This window comes from Castor canadensis, chromosome 16 (genome assembly GCF_047511655.1).
Source record: "Castor canadensis chromosome 16, mCasCan1.hap1v2, whole genome shotgun sequence".
NCBI classification, from domain to species: Eukaryota; Metazoa; Chordata; class Mammalia; order Rodentia; family Castoridae; genus Castor; species Castor canadensis.
Genome location: NC_133401.1, coordinates 73,310,474 through 73,335,338, shown reverse-complemented (window position 1 = coordinate 73,335,338; position 24,865 = coordinate 73,310,474). Strand labels below are relative to the sequence as shown.

General features: G+C 41.4%; 1 protein-coding gene across 8 annotated transcripts in view; it reads right to left on the bottom strand.

The window, feature by feature from the left end:
- Nucleotides 1-24,865, bottom strand: part of Sgcd (sarcoglycan delta) — a 940,103-nt gene that overhangs the window by 164,655 nt on the left and 750,583 nt on the right. For all 8 annotated transcript variants that reach the window (XM_074057632.1, XM_074057628.1, XM_074057629.1 and 5 more), the window contains one exon: nucleotides 1,784-1,871. In XM_074057632.1, coding sequence (XP_073913733.1) covers nucleotides 1,784-1,871 — 88 coding nt within the window. The remainder of the gene's footprint in view (nucleotides 1-1,783; nucleotides 1,872-24,865) is intronic.

Below are 24,865 nucleotides of genomic sequence, written 5' to 3'. Positions count from 1 at the left end.
GCAAGGCTCCTGTGAGCTGCTGTTAGAGTGGCTTTTGGCCCAACTCATTTGAACACTAGCTGCATCTTCCCTTACCTGGGACTGTGTGTCATCCATCTCCTAAGAGGGCCTAACTGGGAATGGGAGAGAGAAAGGCAAAGACTACTGGAGAAATGAAGGCAAGAGAAAAGAGAGAGGGGAGAAAAGAGAAGCAAGAAGGGAAGGGGAAGGGGAAGGCAGAGGGAAGAAGAGGAAGGAGTCAGAGAGAGACAAGGAGGGTAGGAGAGAAAGAGGAAGGGAGGGAGGATAGGGAGAGAGAAGATTGAGGGAACAAAACAGGGCAGCTAGGGAGAAAGTGGGGGAAAGGCAGGAGAGGAAGAGATAAGGATCAAGAGAGGGAGGAGGAGGGAGAAGGGGGGGGAGAGGGAGGGAGAGAAAGGGAGGGAGAGAGGGAGGGAGACAGAGAGAGGGAGGGAGAGGCTGAAAAATAGTCATTTAGGCAGTTTCAGCTTTATCAAAACAAAATCTTTCAAGTAAACCAAATCTCCCACTGCAAATAAATGGCAACCGATCACAGGACTAAGTAAGCTGCTTTTGAAAGTGGGAATGTGGGCGCTGGAGGTTGGATTTATTTCCCTCCTAGAGGCAGTTTTCGCACATGCTATTTAAATCACTGCTTCCTGGAGCTGTTTATTTAGTTATTTAGCATGATGACTGCAGGCCAGATGTTATATAAGCAAGGCTGACAATCCAGTGGCACACAGGAGCAACGTGTCTGTGGATTGCAATCTGCCATGCAGCACTTCCTGAGATTCATGTGGCTCTCAACTGTGGCTGTTCCATGTCACCCATTGGCTGTGCATTTCCTGCTGTCCGTACCTAGTTTTCCTGGAGGGGATGGTTAGGGAGTGGGAAACCACTATGGGCACAAAGACACCTGTTTCTCCATGGCTTATTTATTAGTGGGGCTCCAGAAATTTGAGTCACAGTAATGTTTCAGGGCATCTGAGTGACTGGCTTCTCAAAATATCCATCTGGATACTTTTTCCTCAGCCCTGAAGCCAAACAAATGGCATTTTTGTCTGGGAGTCTAGCAATGCCATTCACACACACACACAATTTTCTCTTCCTCTGTGGAGGAACACAGTGCCTTTCTGTCTACTGCTGCTCGTGACCTACAGAGGGTGCATTGATCAGACCACTCAACACATGACTGTGACCATGAGGCCCAGGCTTATCATCATATTAAACAATCAGTCCTTGTCTAAATTTTAGGAATGTGCAGCTTAAAACCCCATAGGGGTTTTCTACAGCTGTAAGGAGCAGATTTCTTAGATTCCAAAGACCCACACAAACATTCATCTGCATCTTGCAGTTGAGTTGGATTCCAAGTCAGCACATATAGCAAATATGGCAAGGATTCAAACTGTTATTAAAAATTCCTTCTATAGCTCATAAAATATGGTACATGGCTTTGCACAAACTCTGCTCTCTCAATCAACCCAACACAGCCAGTGTTTCTTCCAGCACTGGAGGAAGCTGGCTTATATTTAAGAGCCATAATGTAGGAAGAATAGTTTTTGCACCCTAAGTACTGTTGGATTTAGTAGGTTAAATTTGTGAGTAGATGGGAACATATCCTTTAGTAGACTCAGGGAATAAATGCTGTGTTTCCTTCCTCAAGAGAGTAACCATGTTACAGATTTTCTTTTCCAGTTCACATGGTGTTTCATTTGACCTTCAAGTCTACATCTTCTGGGTGCATAGCATGGACTAGGCGTTTCTAGCTTTGTTCTTTTCTTACCTGTTATCAGCTGAGTGAGCACTTTAGTCTGATCATTGAGAATGTTTACTGTCACATTTCTTGCAGATTTGAAGTATAGGGCATTACCCTGCAATAAGAAAACAAGAGAAACACAGGAAAATGGCAGATTTCTACACCAAGAGGACTGCAATCCCAACTCTCCATGGGGCTGAACTGGTTTTAGCCAAGTTCCAATGGATACATCTTTATTTGAAAAGTTGAAATGTTTAATGATCCCCTACATATTTGATAATAATGGGCATGCATGTAACATAGATTTTTCCCAAGGACAGATAGGCATACACACATACCACATACATGTGTGTGTGTGTGTGTGTGTGTGTGTGTGTGTTCCTTTCCACCTTCTTTCTCTTCCCTCCTTCCTTCTTTTTCTTCTCTCCCTCCTTTCTTTACTACCTTCCCTCTTCCCTCCCTCCCTGCCTTCCACAGTACTGGAATTTGAGCTCAGGGCTTTGTAAAACAGGTGCTTTACCCCATGAGCCATACCTCCAGCTCAAAGTGTTACTTTCTAATGGAGATAACACACAAGGCAGAGAGCATAGGCGTGTGTATACACACACACAACTATAATAATAAATACTTGTGATGCATATATACACATACGTACACACATATCAGAGACAACTGGGACACAGAACCCTTTAGATCTTATTGAAGAAATAAGCAAGTCTTGGTACACAGAATAATCAGGAATGACTGATAAACTCACAACCACACCCTTTCTGGTATTTAAAGGAGAACAGAAACCTGGGGTGAAATAGCTATGATCTGCCCCTTGGGGATGTCTACCAGCTATGATAATCTTTGTGGAGATGTTGCATACAAAACCTGGGACATGTGTTATTCACAAGTACATCTCTTTCTACCTGTCCTTCCTGTTCTTGTTTCCACATCTTTTCCTCCTGGTTCACACTTCCCGCTATCAAAAAGGCTCTTCCATCTCTCCTTCATACCGTGCTCGACACTTCAGAACAGGGCTTGGCACAATTTCTGTAACAGGCCAGATACTAAATATTTCAGCCTTTGTGGGTTTCTAATTTCTGTTGTAACTACTCAACTTTACTGTTTTACTGTAAAAGCCATCTTAGATGTTATAGAGACAAGGAGGTATGGTTGTATTCCAAGAAAACTTTATTCATGAATAGTGATATTTGAATTTGACAACACCCAAATTTTCTATTTAAAAATTTTATGCAAACTTAATGTGTCATAGTATTTTATTCTTTTTTGTTTGGCCCCCTCCTCAATCATTTAGAAATGTAGAAAGCATTCTTAGTTTGCTGGGCATCCAAGGATAGGCAGAGGGCTGGCTGTAGCCCTAAGGCCATTACTTGCCAACCACTGGTTTAGAAGTAACCCTTTCACTGATACTTGTCACCGTCAGCTACTTGTTATTGGGGAAAGAAAAAAATAATTTGGTGGTCATTTCTGTCTTTTAAAACCTTTGTCACCAGGTAGTTTATACTTTCCTGAAAATTCAGTAATGTGTCTGTATATTGAATCTGCCCAAATTCGTGAAAACCATTGTACTAACTCAGTTTATTCGTTCAAAGTCTTTCCTTTCCTCTCCTCTCCTCTCCTTTCCTTTCTTTTACACCTTCTTTCTCTTCCCTCCTTCCTTCCTTCTCTTTCTTCCCTCCCTCCTTTCTTTACTATCTTCCCTCTTCCCTCCCTCCCTGCCTTCCACAGAACTGGAATTTGAGCTCAGGGCTTTGTAAGACAGGTGCTTTACCCCATGAGCCATACCTCCAGCTCAAAGTGTTACTCTCTAATGGAGATAACACATGAGGCAGAGAGCATAGGCGTGATGAGGGAGGTAAAAAATGTTTGGAGTGCTTGGATTATTCCCCACTTGTGGTTGTGGGTGGGAAGCAAGATGACATCCTGGAGGAGTAACCATTTGTGATGACCTTTGAAAAGAATGTGGGCATGATTTTATTATGTTGACGTGAGAAACAAAGGTCAAGGAGGTAAATGTGGGCTGAGGGTCTGATGTCTTTTTCCTCCTAAACCTGGTGAGGCTAAGGACTGAGTTAGTGAGCCTTGTCCAGCTATGTGCTGGTAGACAGCCAGCACCATGGTGGCATTCTCAAGTGAAAGAGAGCATAGAGTAGCATGCACCATACACTGACATGCTGGACTCAGGATTTCACTAAGGTTAATGCTAAAATGGATAACCAATACCCATGACCCACTGGGGCCCGGCGTAACCAGTTAATCTTGGATCAAAGCTCCTCCCCTATCTAGTATCCAGGAAAAAGACCAGGACTCCTGCTGGCAAATGGCTCAGTCAGTGTCATCATCCACAATGGTTTAAAGCTTAAATTCCCCCTAATGAACAAAAGTGTTTGTTTTTGTTTGTTAAATTACATCAAGAAAGGAGTGTGTTGAGTCTAATAATATCAGATTTTTCTGCTCAGGAGGAGACAAACATTAGCCTAAAATAACTTCATCCTCATTGTTTCTGAGAGTGCTTCACATTTCTACTTAAAACTTTCAAGACAATTCAAATGAAGTAGTAACTGAGAATCCAGAATGTGGGTAGGTTATATGTTTCTTGCCATTGATATACTAAATTTCTCTTCATGAATACACAGAGAAGTGCAGTGTGGAATCAGAGACCTGGTAACTCCTCTGCCACTACTGTGTGACCATGAACACATCAGTTGCTCGTCTGTGTTTCATCCTTTGCATTCTCTGACGTACACACCAACAACATCACAAATCTCATCGCTGAGCACTTACTATGTGCCAGGTGTTTGTAGGAGAGCTGGAGACAGTCCTGACTCTACCACTTAAAATTGTGCAGCATTGCTGCAAGCCTCAGGATTTCTTTAAATGATGGTTCAAATATTAGTTATTGAATTACGAAAACACATAATTACTAAAATTATTAAATTGCACATGTAATTATTAAAACATACATGGTCTAGTGCCAGGTATACATTAGGTCCTCAGTAACTGTTTGGGCAAAGGGATGAGGGAGAAGGAAGGGGGATGAAAGAGACAGAGGAGTGGAGGGAGGAGAGAAGGGAGAGGAAGAAGGAAGAAGAAGGAAGAAGGAAGAGGAAGGAGGAGGGGGAGGTGGGAGGTGGGAGATGGGAGGTGGAGAGGGAGATTTGGAGAAAAGGAGGAGGGCCCTGCTTACATTTCTAACTTTCTCACCCCACCTGTAGACTAAAGCAGGGGTTTCTTTCATTTCTACCATTCTCTGCTTCCCATTGCAATGGCTCTCCTGGCATGCCCTTAGCTTACCACTGTCTTTCAAATTCCAGTGTCTTCAAATACTACCAGCCTGTTCCCACAGTTATTCAAATAATTTCATCATGGAAAACCTTATAACAGCTTTGCTGAAGATTTACTGCCAGAGATCTAATAAAACCACCCATTCCTTTTTATTACAATGTCAAAATATTATAGTTTAGCATTAATTGTGCTAATATGTTAACAGTCTAGGAAATAGAATCTTTGCTACATCAGGATTTAAACAAAGGATCTCATTCTTGCCTGGAACGTGTTACTGAAATCTTCTCACTAATTCTTATAACAGAAAGATTGTCAGAAAAAGAGCATTAGATAGCTAAAAATGAGAATAGACTCACATAGTGGCTGGGTCACTGTGACTTTTATTTTTCTGACTCTGCCTACTGAGACTAAACACAGGAAATACATGAGCCAGGTGAAGGGTCTCTGAGCTAAGCCCTCTGTTGTATTAGATAAGTAAGGAAAACACTTTTGTGTCTGATCAGAAGCTAACTTCTGTCCTCTTACCCTCTCCTTTGTCTCCTGCACTCTATCCCACTCACCATTGTGACCCTCCATACTGACCTCCCAGGGACCCTAGGGAATGAAGGAGTTTGCAGGAAACTGTTGGTACACTCAGATGCAGAATGGCATCTGGTAGACTCTTGCCTATGATGAAGACAAGGTCAAGTCAGCCTACAGCCAATCAGCCTTCAATTCTTCTAGACACAGGGGAGGACATCTGGGAGTTAGATACAGAAAGAAAGCTTGTCCACATCTGCACTATTTCCATCACTACTCATCACGGCATTCTGTGCTTGAATCCGCTGCACACAAACACTTTGTGGGAGAGGAATTCCACCACATCTCTATTTCTCTTAAGCAGAAGAAGCAGAACAGAATCCAAGCTTTTCTTGATGAAAGGCATATTATTTATTCTACCATGTTCTCCAAGGGACGCTGTATGCATGTGGCTATTTGAACACTGAATGGTTCCGTCATGCTGACATTTTAAAATAATTTTGTCTGATTTTAAAGAATGTATTATTTATTTTTGTATCAAAACAGAACATGCAAATGTCAAATGCTACAAGGCTCATAACAAAGAGTAGCAATTCTCACCTCTCGCCATTTCAAGAGAGTTCAATTTGTCTGGCTGTTTCTTCAAGTAGTTCTCTTCCTTTGGCCCAGAATATGCTTCTGTGCTATTTCTGCACTTACCAACTTTGAATGTCATCCATTTAACTGCTCCAATGGTACCCACTCCAAATAACTTTGGTTAAGTCAACATTCATAATTTACATTAGGATTATGTCTATCTTGTTCACAGCTGAGCCAATAAGTAGACTTTAATTACATTTCCTTTTTGTTTCTTGAACATTTTTTTGGTAGCCTGGATCAATAAATGCTTCACCAAAATACTTAGATTTCTGGTTTTCCCCCCACCCACCTTCTCTTTTCCATTCCTTTTTCTTTATTCTATTTTCTAGGAGTTATCTTCAACAGTAAATTTTTTTTTCTTACCTATCCTTATACCTCCCTTGTTCAACAGTAAATTCTAATCTTTCTGTCAATTTAGATTTTTTTCTACTGTTAATTTCAAGAGTATTTCTTATTCTTTAAACCTTCCTTTTCATATTATCCCTTCCTTGTTTGATTGACATACTTTCCTTTCTTAGGGGGGAACACAACAGCTGATTGGAAGTATGAAACTTGCCATCGGATACCATGATTGAGATTTCGTGAATTCATTGGAAAAATCTCCAAATGTTTATGAGCCAGTCAGTACCTCTCAGCTCACTTCACCAAAGAGGAATTCTGCAGACTCCTGGCAGGAAGGTGGGGGTAGAACTGTTATCAAAGATGGGGTCTTTATATAGAGATGATAAAAAGGAGACTGAGCCCAGAGTATGGGAATTCAGGCACTGCTTTAGTTGAAGCTTTGGCTATTTAGCAGAAGGGAGTCAGCACTGACAAAAGAGGAGACCAGGCTATCCCCCAAACAAAGGCAGAGGCAGGCTTTTACTGATTTGCTGGGGTGGGCTAGCAGGTGGCCATCTTGCCTGAAGCCCTTCAGCTGTTGCAGCTGCAGACAGAGCACAAGGGTGGCACAGAAAATACACATCAGCATTTAACACATGACCAGCTAAGGGCCCAGAAGTTTATTTGCTTTCTGTCTTCTTGTGAGGGTCCCCTAATTGTCTTGCAACTTTAGATGTGATTTCTGGGTGTCTAAGAGGCAGGGCTGGACATTTTGCTATACAGTGGATAGTCTTTCAATTAAACCTTCTAGTTTCAGTGACTCATTCTTGACTTCATCTGTGTTGGATGGCCCAGAGTTCCCCTGGTTTCTAGAAAATATTTCTCCTGTCTTCTACTAGGTGGAGATGAAGTACTTGCCTAGCTGAGTTACCTAGAATGGGGTCTGACTGGTCTTTACGAAGATTTTCAGACTGTCCTGTCTTTTGGCCCCACTTCAGTAGGTACAGTGTCTTTCCTCTACTAGCTTGTCACCCAACATACTTAATACACAAGTCACCCAGGACACAAAGTCACAAGTCACACTGATAGCTGTGATGGCTATCAGTTTGTCTATTCTAGAGTCAGCTTATACTATTCTCTTCTTAAGAGGAAAGTTGGTTAACACTGTGTGTAAGTCAAGAGCAGGTAGTTGCTGGTCCAGGCCCTGAGAGCTTCTCTTAAACATTCTTTACACATTAGTGGAATGCCTGGAATATGTTAGATCCTATCCCAGGCCCTAGAGAATGGAAAACGTGGATGACCTTTGTCTTTAAGATGCTCCCAGTCCAGGAGAAGTCTGAGCTAATGCAAAATAACCATAATGACAATGTGGTATCATTTCAGTCAAGAGTTTTGGTCTTCTGGTAGGACAGGCACAGAGTTTTAATCTTTACATTTAGTCACAAGCAGATCATCACAGTTTTGACATGATGTGGCAGCCAGAAGTTTCTTTTCTTGTTAATCCTGCACTGAGTGTATTTTCCTTGCCCTGGGAGGAGCTAATAGTCAGCTCTTGGAATTTAAACAGAGAAAACCACAAGAGAGCATACAAACAACTTCCATACTCAGGGAAGGGTCTGAACTCTCAGTGTGAATTAGGTTGAGTGAGGAAGGGATTACTGGGCTGGAATCCTGAGGGAGTCTTCCCAGGGAGAGCTGGGCAGGCTGCAGCCCCTTGCTCCTAACACAAAGGCAGGGGGATCCCAATGGCATTGTTTCTATATAATGCTAATGAGGTAACAAAAGAGGCTGGCCTTTTGAGCAAAGACTCAGAGTGTGAGTTTTAGAGATAGACAGATCTGAGCTGTCATCACAACTCCACTTTTTCAGTAACCTGTGGCCTTGGGTCAATAATTTCTCTTTGTGTCTCAGTTTCTACATCTATAAAGTGAAGTTTAAGACTACATAATAGTAATGTTGAAACAAAGAAAATACATGTCTAGTGGCCTGCATAGGGGCACAGTGTACAAAAACACACCATAAACAAAGAAACACACAAAAGCTACATTAGGAGGGCTTCATAGAGAAATGGTTGATTTTGGTACTTGGGCAAGAAAACTACAACATGAACCCTGAGCATCTTTAATACCAGAATGGGTGTGTTCAATGAACAAACAAAACCCTACAAACCCACAATGATGGGGGATGTCAAAAGGACACAGGGGACAGCCAAAGCTGCAATGGTATAAGCAATATAATATAAGCAACAAAATAAGTGATGTAATATTGAGTTAAAACCCAGAGAATATAATAAGCATCCATGAGTCTATAGGGATGTAGATATAAATAAATAAATGGATAAACATGGAGATGAATACTCAAATGTTCTTTGTGTAAGAATTCCAGATAAGTTATGTAGATAACTCCCTGCCCCATAAGGTGGAATGTGCGTAGTACTTCCCTTTCAAAGACAGCAATGAAGAAAGAGAGATAAGAATGACTTCATAGTAGAGAAGTGTGACAAATGTGTGACTACCTCAGCCAGGTGACCAAGATGAACAATATCAATAAGTTAGGTTGACAGCAGGTGTCCTTGATATGTCATAAAGAAAATGGCACTTTACATCTGCAGTGGTCCTCTACTTCAAAAACCATAACCTCCTTGTGATCATAAGACACATCTCAAAGGCCATTTTGCAAAAGACCTGACCAGTACGTCTCACAACTGTCAAGGTCATCAAAACCAAAGAAAATCTGAGAAACTATCAACAGCTAAAGAGGGACTAAGGAGACATGAGAACTCAACATATTATGATATTCTAGATGGGGTCCTTACTGAAAGACATTAGGCCAAAACTAAAGTAATATCAATAAAAGATGGGATTTAGTTAATAAGTCAAGAAAAGCTTTATTGAAAGAAAAGGAGAATAGGCACCACAAAAGAAAAAAATCGTGGCCTTGGCCAGGTGGCACAAAAGCCCCAATCTTTGTTCAAAGGGCAGGCCAGTGGTACTAGGGGGATCTAGGTGGTCTTTGTAGGAGGCACTAGGGTGCTTGACAGGTTTGATTGACAAGGTCTAGTGATTATTCTGCACATGTGCCCGTACTGATTCTCAAATCCTTAATTTTATGTATGAGATGCGACCAATATTCATAAGGTCTTATTTGAGTCAAAATGTGTTTACTGATGATGGGTATTAAAAATAGGAAAGTCCAGATGTGGGATATATGGGAACCTGCTGTACTACCTTCACAGTTTTGCAGCAAATATGAAACTATTGTAAAGTAAGTTTTGTGTTAAAACACTGTATTAGGCTGCCAAATTCTAAGAGCTAGAATTTTTGAAAGAGACCTTGGAAAAAAGGCACCCAACTTTGAGCAGGCAAAGACTTTATACATCTTGGAAAAGAGATTCCTCTTTTGGTTTGATGACATTGGAAAATTGTCTCTATTCTTAGGTGCAATCCTTTCCATGGGGTTTTGTCCATGGGAACTCTCCCAGCCAGTATCGCACCCAGGGCTCTCTATGCAGGATCATTCTCCCCTGGTCAGTGAATAGAAACCAGGGTGTTCAGAATTTACTGGCTTCTTTGTAGCAGGCAAAACCACCATAAATGTGCTGCAGAAATTGATTTTCACTAAAATAATCCAAGCTCTTGATATGACCTAGAAAAATACCTAACTGATAAAAACTCAGATTTTGTCATGAAAATTACTTTCAAATAGTCCTTTCTAACTTTTCCTTCAGCAAACATCAAATGCTTTTTTACCATCATCATTATATTTAATAGGATGCTGTAAGCTGTCTCTAAGTTGACCATCTAAAAAGCATATGTGTTATAAAAAAATACTATAGCATGCTTTTTTGTATTTTTCCTTGGAGTGTCTTTTTGTAACTACGCTTGGATAGATGTCTAGTGTTTTCAGATTTTTTTCCAGCAGTGAAAAATGAAACTACACTGTGAAGCTCCATCTCAAAATAAGCTGGGAAATGATCCATTTTTTTTTCCAACTACGCATTCTCATGCAGCTACTCTGCTATGTGCCCAAATTTGGGTGCATTTTAGTCTCTCTCAACACTTCTTAGTCGAGCTGTTCTATTTCAAAGATTCCTTTGAAGGCATCATGGTCACATGTCAATGCTGCAAGGAAACTCCCCAAGCTTTTCTGGTGCCCAGCACATTTCTGGCACCCACTGGGTATTCAATAAATATTTGTCGAATGCTCAGATCAAATTAAGAGTCAACAGAGAGAGCTGTCAACAAAACAAGTAATTAAATGAAGGCTGATAGTAAGTATCAAAGAGTTTTCCAAAGGCAAGCCATTAAGCATGACTGATGTAATAATCTAAAGGTGGAAAGCTGAAGACGAAGGAGGGGGCAGTGGAGACATTTAACTGACAAATACTTGTATGCTATCTAAATCAGAGCAAGGACTGTGGGATACAAATGAGACTTGAGATGCTGAGTGTCTAGGTGACAGGGAGAAACAGTAGCACAACTCATTACCCTGAATTCTTGAAGATGTAAAGGTTAAAGGATATCTGGAACCTTCCCTAGGTGAGTAGTACCCATCTGATATGTACTGTCAAATGAGCTTTCTTTCCCCTGCCCCATACCGACTCATTCCTCTAACATTTTAAAAGTATCTTCTAGGTATAAAATATGAAGCCAAGTGCTAGTCAGGGGTCTGTGACCTCCCGGAGCTCACAGTGTACTAGAGGAGATGGATACTAAGCTAAAATTTCCATAGATGGTTATGCAATTGCAATAGCATTGTGTGTCCTGAATAGTAAGTAGCAGGCAAAACGGGATCACATGTGGTGGTGGGGGGTCCCTCCTGGAATTCCGGCGTTCAGGAAAGAAACATTTTGGCAGAGATCAGGGATGAGCAAGAGCTGGTTAGCTGAAGTGGGGGACAAGGAACCTGTGATCCAGAGCTATATATCTATTACTGGACCCCAGCCACAAAGGAGCTTCATCTATTTAAGGACCAGAGAAAAGGCCAGTGTGGTTGAAGTTTGACCATCATGGGAGAAATGAATATTTGTGCACAGTGTCCATGCTGCCTCTGATGAACAAGAATGTTTAATTTTGATGGAGGAAACTCATTTGTTTCTCTGTATGGATGGAGTCTTGGAATGCATAAAGAAAGAAGTCATTTCCTTTCTTTTCTATTTTCTTTTTTGAGTTCTACTTTTCAAATTAGGTCTGCCCCAGAGTTCATTTTTACATGTGGTTAAGTAGGAACACCAATGGAAACCAGTGTCCTGCACATTATCCACTGAACAATCAACATTCCCCCAGCTAGCATCACCTTTATCATAAATTAATCATGCGTTAATCTGTCTGATAGCCTAGTCTATTTGGTTGTCTATCTGTTCTTACGCCAATACCATATCCTTTTTATTTCTTGGTTTTGAGGTCTGTCTCAAAATCTGGAATGTCTGTCTACCTGCTTTTCTTTTAAATAGGCTACTGTTAAAGGTTTTGAGCTTTTTCCAGAAATGAGGAAACACTGAAGGATTTTTAAGAAGAGGAGTAATTATAACTGATTTTCATTGGAACACTGTTTTTTTTTTTTTTTGTTTTGTGTTATTAACAAAATACCCGGGACCAGCTACTTATGAGGAAAGTCAGTTTATTGAGCTCATAGTTTGGGAGATTCAAGTCTATAACATGGCAGACACATTGGTTTGGCCTCTATTGAGATGGTACATCATGGTGGAAGCATATGTTAGAACAAGTGCTCACATCACAAACCAGGAAGCAGAGAGAAAAAAATGAGAGACTAGGATCCCACAACCCCCTTTGAAGGCATGTCCCAGTGACCTGAGTACCTCCCTCTCCTAAGGGTACATAGCACATCCCATCAGCCTTGGAACCAAGCCTTTACATATGGACCTTTGGGGACAATACCTATCCTCAAATATAGCAAATATGACCAACAATGGTTATCTTGTAGGGGTCACCTAGAAAAGTAGCACTTGATATAAAAAGCCAGATAGTAGATAATTTAGTCTTCCAGGTGAGAAATGATGGCCTCTTGAACTAGAGTGAAGGTAGAGGAAAGAGATTAAACACACGTATTACACAAATGATAGGAGTTGGTGATTGACCCAGCTTGGGCATAAGAAAAGGGGCAGAGACAATGGTGACTCTCATGTTGTTGACGATTGGAGAGACAGTAGCCTCCGAATGAGTGGCAGAAGAGTGGTGAGTGAGAGTATATTTGAGGGGAGAGGCTGGCAGGTGTGAGGTTGGGACTTCAAAATTCAGCTTGGGAAACACTGAGTATGAAACACCTAGAATCTAGTGTATCTGGACACAGAGATGACATTTCTATCAATCCTATACCATATTTTTAAAGTTCTACTGCCCAGTCACACAACATACTAGACACTCCTTTATGAAAGTGTTCACCGTTACTCTACCTTAGCTGTCAACATTCACACAAAACTCTATGCATTTCTACGCTGATTCTGTCTGGAAATGTAAGATTTACTTTCTAATCTTAGGCATGGTCAGTGGAGATCCGAGGACACTGCAGATGTATTACAATGTAAGTGATAACTTAGAAATAACATCTCAAGTCAAATTTCTCATTGTTTGAAGGTAATGAAGGATTCAAAGAAACTTTCTAGGAAGTGAATATAGTAGTCCGTGTGTGTGTGTGTGTGTGTGTGTGTGTATGTGTGAGAGAGAGAGGGAGGGAGGGAGGAGAAAGAGAAGGAGGGAGGGAGAAGGAAGAGAGAGAGAGGAGGGAGAAGGATAGGGAGAGGAAGAGAGAGAGAGAGAGAGAGAGAGAAGACAGATGAGTAGGGTTTCAACTTACATATATAGATCTATGAGTAAAAAGATCAGAGGGTGACATGAAATTTTAAATGAATTCTAATTTCTTAGTCAAAGTCCTGAAATGTAGCTAACTCCACTGCATAGGAGAACAAAATGCTGATACATGTTCATCTTAGAAGGTAAGATCAGACAGGGAATGCCTTGATAAAGAATGACTTCCTCGACATTCAACTACAGAGCCTAAGTGACAGAGCATGGGGTCACAGCTGGGACAGAGGCAGGTGTTTGAACCTTATGTCAGTTGCCCTATTATGCTCCCAGCACCATGCCAGGAGCTATAACAAAGCAGGGAAGGGCAGTGTAGAGTCTTGTACTGTGTTTGGAAGGATAAAATTAACACCTGTACCAACCCAAAGCCCCTATTAGATCAGGGACAGATGGTGAGGGTGACACTTGACAATGTTTAATATGGCCATCTATGACAATCTCACCTTCACAGCACGTGACATAACTCTTGTGGCAACTGCCTGAGCCTTCTTTCTGGTATTTTCCATCGTTCTGCAGAAAATGTTTCCATAATATGTGAGTAGCCATTCTTCTAATAAAAAATGAATATCTGTCCTCAGGTTTTATAAGCAAAAAAGTTCACGAAATTCCACGTTCTCTACTTACATTCTCACTCTACAGTCCCTGCTATTTTCCTGGGTCTGGGAAGTCTCATATCAATACACTTTCTTCTCCCTTGTATACTCATCATCATCAATATTTATTCAATTGTAGATTGTTTTCTTAAGTGATATGTCAACAGAAGCCATTTTGGGAAATGCTATTTTAGCAACTGCTTTATATATACAACTTACGACTTATATATCTCTGGCTTTGCCCCCTTAAAATTATAAAGGCATGGGGCACTGTGGCAGGTGCCTATAATCCCTGCACTCAGGTGACTGAGGCAGGGAGATCTGAAGTTTGAGGCCAGCCCAGGTTACATAGCTCTGTCTAGGTCAGTTTGGGTTACATAGTGAGACCCTGCCTCAAAACAAGCAGTGATAAAGGCTTAGCTGAGACCCTGTCACATGATAGACTTTGGTGTCAGCTGGATGACTTAACATCCACAATCCCAGACAGCAGGTGTTAGTGGCCATTTTATGGATGAGGAGACTGAGGCTAGGTGTGGGGCATGACTTGGGTAGGCCTGCATGCTGGTAACCTGCAAAGAAAGGACTCAGGACTCAAGGGTTGAGCTCGTTCCTCCTGTACTACTGCTTCAGAATGTGCTGCCTGATCTGAAAATGTGAGAGATGTGATGAAAAAGACCCTGCTGCTGGGTGGTACCGCTAGGGGCGTCTTTATAGAGGGAGAGAGAAGCTTGGCCAGGGTTTCTGAGGAAGTGAATAAGCACAGAGACCCTACATGCAAGGAGACAACTCTTTCCCCTGAGGTCAAACTGGTTCCAGTATTAAAGCATTAAAACTTAAACACAGTGAGACTCAGATGTGCTTTTTACATAGAAGGTTGCTTTTCAGGAGACAGAAAGACATGCTGACAAACACTGTTCCACCCTGGTTCTTTGTACCAGAAATGTCACAGGCCAGAATTTGCTGGCTTTTGGCCACATTTGCAAACAGGACTCTTTGGAGAAGGTGTCCTTGGCCTTGCAGTGGCCTGACAGCTCCCCCAGCTCTGGGAACACAGGCTGGGCTTTGTCATGGGCCCCCTCCCCTACATGCCTTAGTTTGATTTGCACTTATTTCCTTCTTCCACAGCCAGGACCTGCTGCTTGGAAAGTCAACCTTTCATAGAATGGTGTGTGCCTTTTTCAGGAGTCAGAAGTATCTCTGGTGAAAAGTTTGGGTAGAGAAGGGGTGAAGTTTCACAGAAGTTGAAAGCTGAAATCAGATTGCTACCAGGGCCTGCAAAGCAATTGCTGCATAGGGATTGGTTTCTGTCCTGTGTGAGAGATACAATTTGGTTTGTTTCAGGAGAAACGCGCTCAGTCCAATGCTGAGTCACTTGATGGAGGCTCGATCTCATCCACTGTTAGTCACAATGACAGAGGAACAAACAAATCCCAAAGTGCTAACCCTGGGACCCCTGGAGCCTTTCTTTGTGTTGTGTTGTGCTTATCTCAGGTTTTGGAGAAGCAAAGTACTAAACTGAGATCTTTTCTTTGCCACTTCTGAACCAGGAGAGCTTGACCACCCAGCCTCAGTTTGCTGAACCAGAAAATGGGCCCAATGATGTAAAAAATGGCAGAGCTGAAAGGATGAGGTGAAACAATATATGGAAGGAATTTAGCATGTTAGACCTTTAAACATACACACACACACGTACGTTTATTTGTTTGTTTCTTGGTGGTACCGGGGTTTGAACTCTGTGACTCACACTCATACTCATAGGTAGGTGCTCTACCATGTGAGCCACACCCCCATGCTTTTTTTGTTTTTTAGTTATTGTTTTCACCGAGGGTCTTATGTTTTTGCCCAATTCTGTCCTCACACTGAAATCCTTCTACCTACAGCTCCCACATAGCTGGGATCACAGGCACCACCATGCCTGGCTTATTTCTTTAGATGGGGTCTTCTGAACTTTGGACTGGTCTGGCCTCCATCTGCAATCCTTCCAATGGGAGATGAGCTCTGCAGGCCCTACCGAACTGACAAAGACATGAGGATGTCACTTCCTGCGCTCTCCATCATGGTTAAGCTCAGGCTCGGAGGTAGGCAAGCTGGGACTAGAACCCCCCTCCTCCATTCACTGTGTATAGTTATTGTGTCTCCATTTCCTCACTATAAAATACAGGGGGAGGACAGTACGTGCCTCCCAGGCGCTGTGGAGACTACTGTTACACCTGCAGGGCAGCACGGGGCCTAGTGAAGGGTGAGGACCTCTGCCATAAGTAATATTAGAGAGCAGGAAAAGTGCTGGGTGCCAGTGGCTCAAGCCTGTAATCCTAGCTGCTTGAGGGGCTGAGAGCAGGAGGATCAAGGTTGAAGGCCAGTCTAGAGAAATTAAAAAAAAAAAAAAAACTGTTAAAAACAGGGAAGGTGACTTGCGAGGAATGTGTCCAGGTAGCTCTCTGGTGTGAGTAGTGAGGCACACAGAGATACTCTGGCTACAAAAGATGTCTGCAGGCTCCACCATGAAGGCTGCTCCCTACCTGTGAGCATTCCTTCCTGGGAGGAGGAGAGGGGCACCCCAGCTACTGTGGAGAAGCACACTTGGGAAGATGGAGACAGGCTCGGCAACTACCCATGCAAAGTGGAGACCTGAATCTTAAGTCTCTGTGGTCCTAAATCAGGTTCACCTCAGTGGAACATTCTTGAAGCATTGGCAGAAATGGAAAGGGAGATTTCAATAACTAAACACAGAATTGCCATTTGATTCTTGCATTCTCCTTCTAGGTATATACCCCAAAGAACTGTTGAAACAAAAACTTGTATACAAATGTTTACAATAGGAAACGATATGAGCCCCATCAACAAAAGAATGGATAAGCAATACCATGCAATACTATGGAATATTACTCACAAAAAGGAATGAAATGCTGATAGATGCTACAACATGGATGAACCCCAAAAACATTCTGCTCAGTAAAAGAAGTCAGGCACAAAAGACCCCATAGTATATGATTCCATTTATATGAACGATCCGATTCAGCAGATATATAGAAACAAAACACAGATTATTATTGGGGACTGGAAGAAGAAATGGAATGACTGCTTAGGTTATGCTTAGAGTGACTTTAAAAAACAAAACAAAACATGGAATTAGATGTTTAGGGATCCTGAAGCAGGCAATGACGATTTCATGCTTATCTTAGGCAAAGCAGGGGGAACCCCAAAATTCTTTAAGGTGAGACAGCAGGACCAAGCCACTGTGAGAGTGTATGTTGGGGTCAGAGGAAGAGTGTTTGCGATGGAGGCTAGAAGGTAGTTCAGGCAGATTGGTGTGTGCATGAAATTTCAGAGGAAGAATATCCTCAACAACTGAAGTCCAGTCCGCTCCCAAAGGCAGCAGTAGAGAGGAAGCAATGGAAAGGCATGACTCTAGCAACGGTAAAGACAAAACTGAATTGAAAATCAAGTAAAGAGAATAAATGTCAGGGAAGAAACACAAACCAAGATGGCAGGAGTACAAAATCTCCATAATAGATACCCCCAAAATCAAAATTAAGTGCTGCTTAGAAAAGAAATATTTAAGACAAAATCATATGGAAAAGATGAAAATAAAGATATGGCAAAAAGATATCACAAGTAAATACTGAGGGGAAAGTTGACTTATCAATATTCATATCAGATAAAACAGAATTAGGAGCAAAAATCATGAATGCACCTGATATAGTCTGCATAGAAAAGGAAAAATATCTAACTAGAGGCTATACAAATCATAACTAGATATGTGTCTATCAATGTACCTTTAAATAAAAACTGTCAGAAATATGAGGTGAATTTAGCTAACCATAGTGTGAGACTTCAACAAAATCTATTAGAAAATTATAGACTCTCTGGACCAAATGGTAGCATGGCTGGGTAAGATATGGGCATTGACATCGTACCACTTGGAACTGATGGATATGTAGAATTCTGCACCCCACAAATTGAGGATCTACATTATTTTCAAATTCACAGAGGCATTAGCCAAAATTAGTGATGTGCAAGTTCACAAAGGCGTTTTAAACAGTGTTACACTGAAATCATTTTCTGACTGCAGTGCCTTTAAATTATAAATCAAATAAAAAAGATAATTAAAAAGGAGTGTATCTTGGAAATGTAAAATTAGTTGTTTAAGTCCATATTGATTTCCTGGTTTACACTCTTGCCCTCTAAAAGTCTATTATCCTCAGGGTAGTTGGATAATTTTCTCAAATTCAACAATGTCACTTCCATGGGTAAAAGCCTCCAAAAACGTTCTAGGCTTAAATTCAAACTCCTTACTATGAGATGCTACATGATCTGGTCCTCTGTGACCTCTCCAGTCTTCATTCCTTCCAGATCCATGTGTTCTTTCTTTCCCTTCCCTCTTTTCTTTTCCTTTCTTTGTCTCTTCTCCTTCTCTTCCTTTAGTCAACCCTTCCTTTCCCTTTCCTACCCCTTTCCTTCTTTTTCCTACTCCTTCCTTTCCTGTTCTTTCCTCTTCCCTTCACTTTCCTTCTCTTCTTCCTTCCTTCTTTCCCTTCCCTTTCCTGCCCTTCTTCCCTTCCTTGACTCTGGCTTCTGTTCTCCATACAATACAGAGCTTTCACCCCACCAAGCATTTACTCTTCTGTTCTCTATTTCACTCAGCACAGCTTTACATTTTATTATATAGCTATTTGATTATCTAGCTTTTATCTGTCTCCTCCATGAGGCAGAGACTTATTGCTTCATCCCTGTGTCCCTAGAGCTGAAAAGTGTCTCATTTATGATATGGTATAAATTGTTCAGACAAATGAATATTAAAGTCAGTATGCATTCCTTGAGTTCATTGACTGCCAGAAAGCTTTTAGACTGTAGGACCCCAAAAGGAGGACATATGACCCTGTTTTACCATGGGTAGCAAGAACAAGTGTGAAATACTGTTGAGATCCAGCACCTACACTTGAAGGATGAGATGCAAAAAGGCGAACCACCATGATGGTAAGTACAGCATAGCCACAAAGTCTGTGGACACTGGTACATAGGTATAAAAATGGTTTTGTGCTATTTCTCTGTCATATGTGATGAAAAGAATGGCGTGATATGTGTTGCTGCTCATTAGCAATGTACAGTTCAGTGAACTGTGAGACAGTACAACAAATGTGGCTTGTGAACACTTCTCCTCTAACCCTGAACTGTATTTATTTATTTTTGTTTGTTTGTTTTTGGGAATGGGGATACTGGGTTTTGAACTCCAGGCTTTGCACTTGCTAGGCATGTGCTCTACCACTTGAACCATAACCCAGTTCCTCTCCTTTTTTTGTTAGTTGTTTTTCAGATAGGGTCTTGTGCTTTTTGCCTGGAAGGGCGTTAGACTATGGTCCTCCTATCTGTGCTTCTTGCATAGCTGGGATAACAAGGCTTGCACCACCTTGCTCAGCTTGTTGGTTGAGATGGGATTTCACTAAGTTTTTGCCTGGTCTGACCTTGAAATGCAACCCTCCTGATTTCTGCCTCCAGAGAATCTGGGACTACAGGTGTGAGCCCCTGCTCCTGGCTATCTTGAATTGTGTTTGTGACCATTGTTTCAGATGATTTGTGACTCTGGTTTCTACTAAACAAACCTGCACTTTTATCATGTCTGCAGGATTCAAATCTGGCAAGGAACCCATTGCACAATCCACTTGGCCCTCTTCAGGTTTTGTAAACCATCAACCCAGCAATTTCCCCATTCTGGTGTGGATGGTATGTCATCTTGGTGGACTCACTCCAAGTAACTTTCTAGCTGATTAAGTATGGACATTAATTCGTCATTTAACATGGTTAAATACATTAGATAGATGCTTCCCATTTCAGACTTTAGGGCCACTATCTATATTATGCAACACTTTTCAATGGGTCAACAGGGGAAAAGTAGGTGCCAGAGTAATTTAGTGGTTATATAACAAGCACTCTGGAATCAAACTCTGTCTTAATCTTATACTTTCCTCTCAGCAGCTGTACTTAAATCAGGACACATGACTTGCTTCCTCTGTCACTCAGGTTCTGTGTCCAGACAAGACAAATAAATGTAGATCCTACTTTGCAGGGCATTATGGGGGTTACATGATGTCCCAAATCTGTGAGAACTGTGCTTAGCAGGTAGCACACTCTCCATCTATGTTAGCTATTGCTGTCGACATGGTTAACAATGATGGCCACTGTCATCAGCCAGCACCCATCACTCATGGACCATAATCTCAGGGACGCTTAGTTCAGTTTTCAGGAGAATACTGAATATGTCATGTACAGGGGTCTACTACATTCTAATAAGGTGTATCCCGTGTGTTACACAAATCAATTAACCACTCTGATCAAAGAAAACCAAAAATCCATAAAAAGTAAAATTTTAAGTAAAAGCACATAGTTATACCTCAAATCATGCTAGAAGTACTGAGATCACTACGGTTTGGCAACACCAGCAAGAGGGCACCCAGAGGCTGGGGAAAAACAGACCAACAAGTGAATTCAGGTCATGCAGAACCTAGGGACTAGCTCAGGGTTAATGGTTCTTTCTGCCCTGACATACAATGATCCTGAAGCATGCTGGTCCCTTTAAAACTGTTGGGAAGTGGGTGGGGCATGGTGGTGAGTAACCATAAACCCAGCTACTCAGGAGGTGGAGTTAGGATGATCTCGTTAGATGCTGGCCCCAACAAAAGCACAAGACCTAATCTGAAAAACAAACTAAAAGCCAAAGGACTGAGGGAGTGGCTCAGGTGGTAAGAGTGCTTGTCTAGCCAGCACAAGGTCCTGAGTTCAATCCCTAACACTGAAAAACAAACAAACAAACAAACAAACAGGTAGGATCTCATTCTAATAATAAAATATCATGCCATCAGAAGTAGGCAAAATAATCCACATAGGTAATTTTCAGAAAGACAGAAGTACTAGAAATATCTTTACTTTGGTAGATATGTATTAGTTTTCAAAAACTAAGTTTATGCAAATTTTACTTTAAAGAAAGATCTGAATAACACACACACACACACACACACACACACACACACACAAAATCCCATGATTAAGTGTTGAATGCTTTGATTCATGTAATTTGGTCAAAAGGCATACGTGGGATCCTAATGACAGGCAGGTCTCTGATATGAGTTGAAAGAGAATAATCCAAAGCTGGTAAGGCTTTTTTAATTATTAAAATGGAAATGACTTTCACTTATAATTAGTTTTATGCATCCTTTGAAGAACTGTCAAGTCACATTTCCCCAAGATTAATATTTGAACAAATCAATTACTTACCGTAGAAAGTAAAATTTTCTCAAAACCTAAATACAACCCAAAAAAGGAAATTGTTTTGCAAACAAAATGACTCACTTAATTCAAGACAAATTAAACATAATAAACAAGATGGGAAATGTACAGTGGGAAAGGGTCCACAATTATGATTCTGTGAAAGAAAAGTCAGCAGAAATTTCTGTTCCAGGAGTTGTGAGAATAACCTATTAATTCACACAAATCACTTGGTGACTCTGCTCTCTCAGCAATGTCTTCTTTGCGGGTTGGTAGCCAGAAACAGATGTGGCTTTTCAAATTTGAGCTAAGTCAATGTGCCACAAGATTTTTACAATGTGTTTTGATTCATGAACAGATGAATGGATAAACAAAATATAGGTACACATCCAGTGAGGTATTATTCGGTCTTTAAAAAGAAGTAAATTCTGACACATGAGACCAACCTAGAGGATGTCACATAAGTGAAACAAGCCAGTTACACAATGAAAGACTCAACAGGATTCCACTTATGTAGCATCTGGATCAGTCAAATTCATAAACAGAGAACTGTGGTTGACAGGTGCTGGGGGAGGAAGAGATGGGAAGTTAATTGTATAATGAGTACAGACTTTCACTTTTCCAAGATGAAAAGAGTTCTGTGGGTGGATGGTGGTGATGGTTGAACAATATAAATGTATTTAATGCTACTCCACTGCACACTTAAAAATGGTTAACGGTAGATTTTATGTTACCCATGTTTTATCACATTAAAGATCTTAGGAAAAATGCATTGTGACCTTGGGAGAGTGACAAAAAAGAGTGTTTTGATAGAATTTCTTCTTATCTTTTGCAACAAACCAGTTCACCATCCACCACTGTGACTGATCCCCCAAATGGCGAACTCCCACCCATAAGCTTCCCATTGATTCCTTCATTCTTTGATAATGATTTCAGAGAGGAAAGAGGGTGTCAACTCACTCTGTGATTTAGTCTTAAAAACTTGAGGGGACAGGGAAAAACTATCTTCAGGGATAAAGAGGGGGGTGTATGGATCTAGACTGTGTGACCTTCCCTGGCCTCTTCTGTATGGACCACATCCTCACAGCATGGCCCTGGTTTGACTCCTGGTTCCACCACTCAGATGCTGGGGGACCCTGGGTATATTCCTTAGTATCTCTGTGCATCAGATTTGTAATCTGTCAAAAGCACCATAATTACCTGTACCTTGTGGAGTTGATGGACACTTAGCACAGTGTCTACTTCAGAGTAAGCGTCAATAATCACCTGTCATCATCATCTTCCTGGTAATAGCTCACTTAAGCTAATTAGGTGGATATTGTTACTATAATCCAAGCAATTGAAGGCAAGAGGAGAGGAGAGTTTCTAAATTACATTTGGAATCCAATCACTTCCCAGCATCTTACAGCTCAGATTGTCTCCACCTGGAATTCTGTACAAGATTCCAACTGCCTCACTGTTGTCCTAAAACTACAGCCTGAGAGGCTCCAGAAGCACGTGTTTCAAGGCACAGCATGGGTTTCCTTTGCTCTCAGTCTTTCAAGGGCTCCCTCTTTCACTGAGAGTAAAAGCTGAAGTCTTAACAATGGCTTGGAGGGCCTTTGGGGGTCTGGATCATACCATCCACCTGACCTCAGTTCCTTCTACTGTGCCCTTGGTCATTTGGCTTCAGTCACACTGGCCTCCTTCTGTGCCTTAGTCTGGCAAGTGTGCTTCTGCCTTCTCACTCCAACAAGGAATCCTCTTGCAATAAATATCCCACAGCTAATTCCTTCCTCTGCCTCACACCTTGCTCAAATGGCAACTTCTCAAGAGGCCACCTGCCTCAGTCTGCAACCTTCCCCCACTCCTGCCTGTCTCATCCTGACCCCTCACATCCTGTGTTGCGGGCTTCTTCCCCACAGTAATTACATCCACACATAGGACACAGTTTACTTACTCTACTATGGTCATTGCGTATTCTCTGTTGCTCTCACTGGAAATTAACCTCCAATAGGTCAAGGTTCTGGATCTGCCTTGTTCTCTAATTATCCCAAGAAGCTAAAACTGTGCCTAGCACACAGTGAGTGCTCACTAGGTATTTGTTGCATAAGAAGATAAATGAACAGTCATTTATTTATTGAGTTCATCATGGTGATGGCACTCTGTATAACTTTTGTTATTTATGCTGATACTTTAACACAAGTAAGACTGCCTCCATTTTTTGCACTTTCTTTTTTTACAATATTTCTTTTCCATTGTTAGCATGTGTTAATCGTTCAAGGGAGTTTCATTGCAACCATTTCATAGATGTGAACAGTGCACACATGTGCAAACTCACCCACTCTATTATGTTCCCTTGACTCCCCCCTCCCACCCTTGAAAAGGCAATGAAATTTAATGAAAGAGTGATTTATTCAACATCATTGACAAGAGAGCTGGGATTTACACCCAAGTGCTTGACTCTAATTTTAGTCTTGTTTCCTTAAGACCACTTTGTAATGTGACAATGAAAAAAAAAAAAAAAACCATGTGATTTGCCAAAGAAATTAGTGCTTTTGCCAACTGTGACCTGGGAAACCACTCAGACACTGAAGAACCACTAAAGTCCATTAAATACTATTAGGCTGACTGTTTCCACCTTCAGATCAGCAGGAGACACTTGCCCTTGCTCTAACAGGAACAGTTCTCATTTTTTTGTGGGGGAGGCAGTACTGGGGAGGCAGTACTGGGGTTTGAACTCAGGGTCTTGTGCTTGCTAGGCAGGCATTCTACCACTTGAGCCATGCTCCTAGCCCTTTTTGCTTTAGTTTATTTTTCAGATAGTCCCATGTCTTTTCTGGGGCAAGTCTCAGAATGCCATCCTCCTACTCCTGCCTCCGGAATAGCTGGGGTTGCAGGTAGGTACCACCATACCTAACTTGTTTTTGATATAGTGGCTTACTGGTTAGCCTCAAATGATGATTCTCCTACTTCTACCTGATTGTAGCTGGGATTACAGGTATAAGCCACCATATCCAGTTTTTGATCTATATTTCTGACTCATTACAACTAAGTTATCCAAATCAGAAAAACCTCCCTAATGGCTTTATACCTTTGCTTAGCAGACTAAAATAAGGCTGCACAAATTCAGCTAATCTCTTGCTTCAACCTTGTTGGTTACATTCATTGCCTTTAGATAGCCAGACAAGCATGGTTATTTCTAGTAATAGCTAAAATATGGCTTGAAACAATTCTGGGAGAACTTCCTGGGAGGGCAGAAGGCCCTCTGGGAAGGGTCCTCAGAGACAATAGACTGGAACTTCTTCACTTATAGATGGGGAAAACCAAGGGTCAGGATTGGCAAATGACTCCCAAAGTCCCATAAGATAGAAGAATCAAATCCTACCAACAGCTGGGCTTCAGGTTCTGGATGAACCTGAAAGAAAGACTGTCCACATTTTCTTTAGTCAGTCATAGTCGTCACTGAGACTGGTTCTAATTGTGGGTTATTATTTTCTCCCTGGAGTAAATTTTAATTAATAAAGTTGTTACCGAACCTCCACATCCATAAATAATTTCAACAGCAGCAATTATTGGGTGTACTTTCTATGCCAGGTGAACAGCTTTATGCTCACTGGACCATGTCAGCCCATTCACAGCCTCTTTAGCACTGGACATCACTCCACACTTGCTTTTCAGAT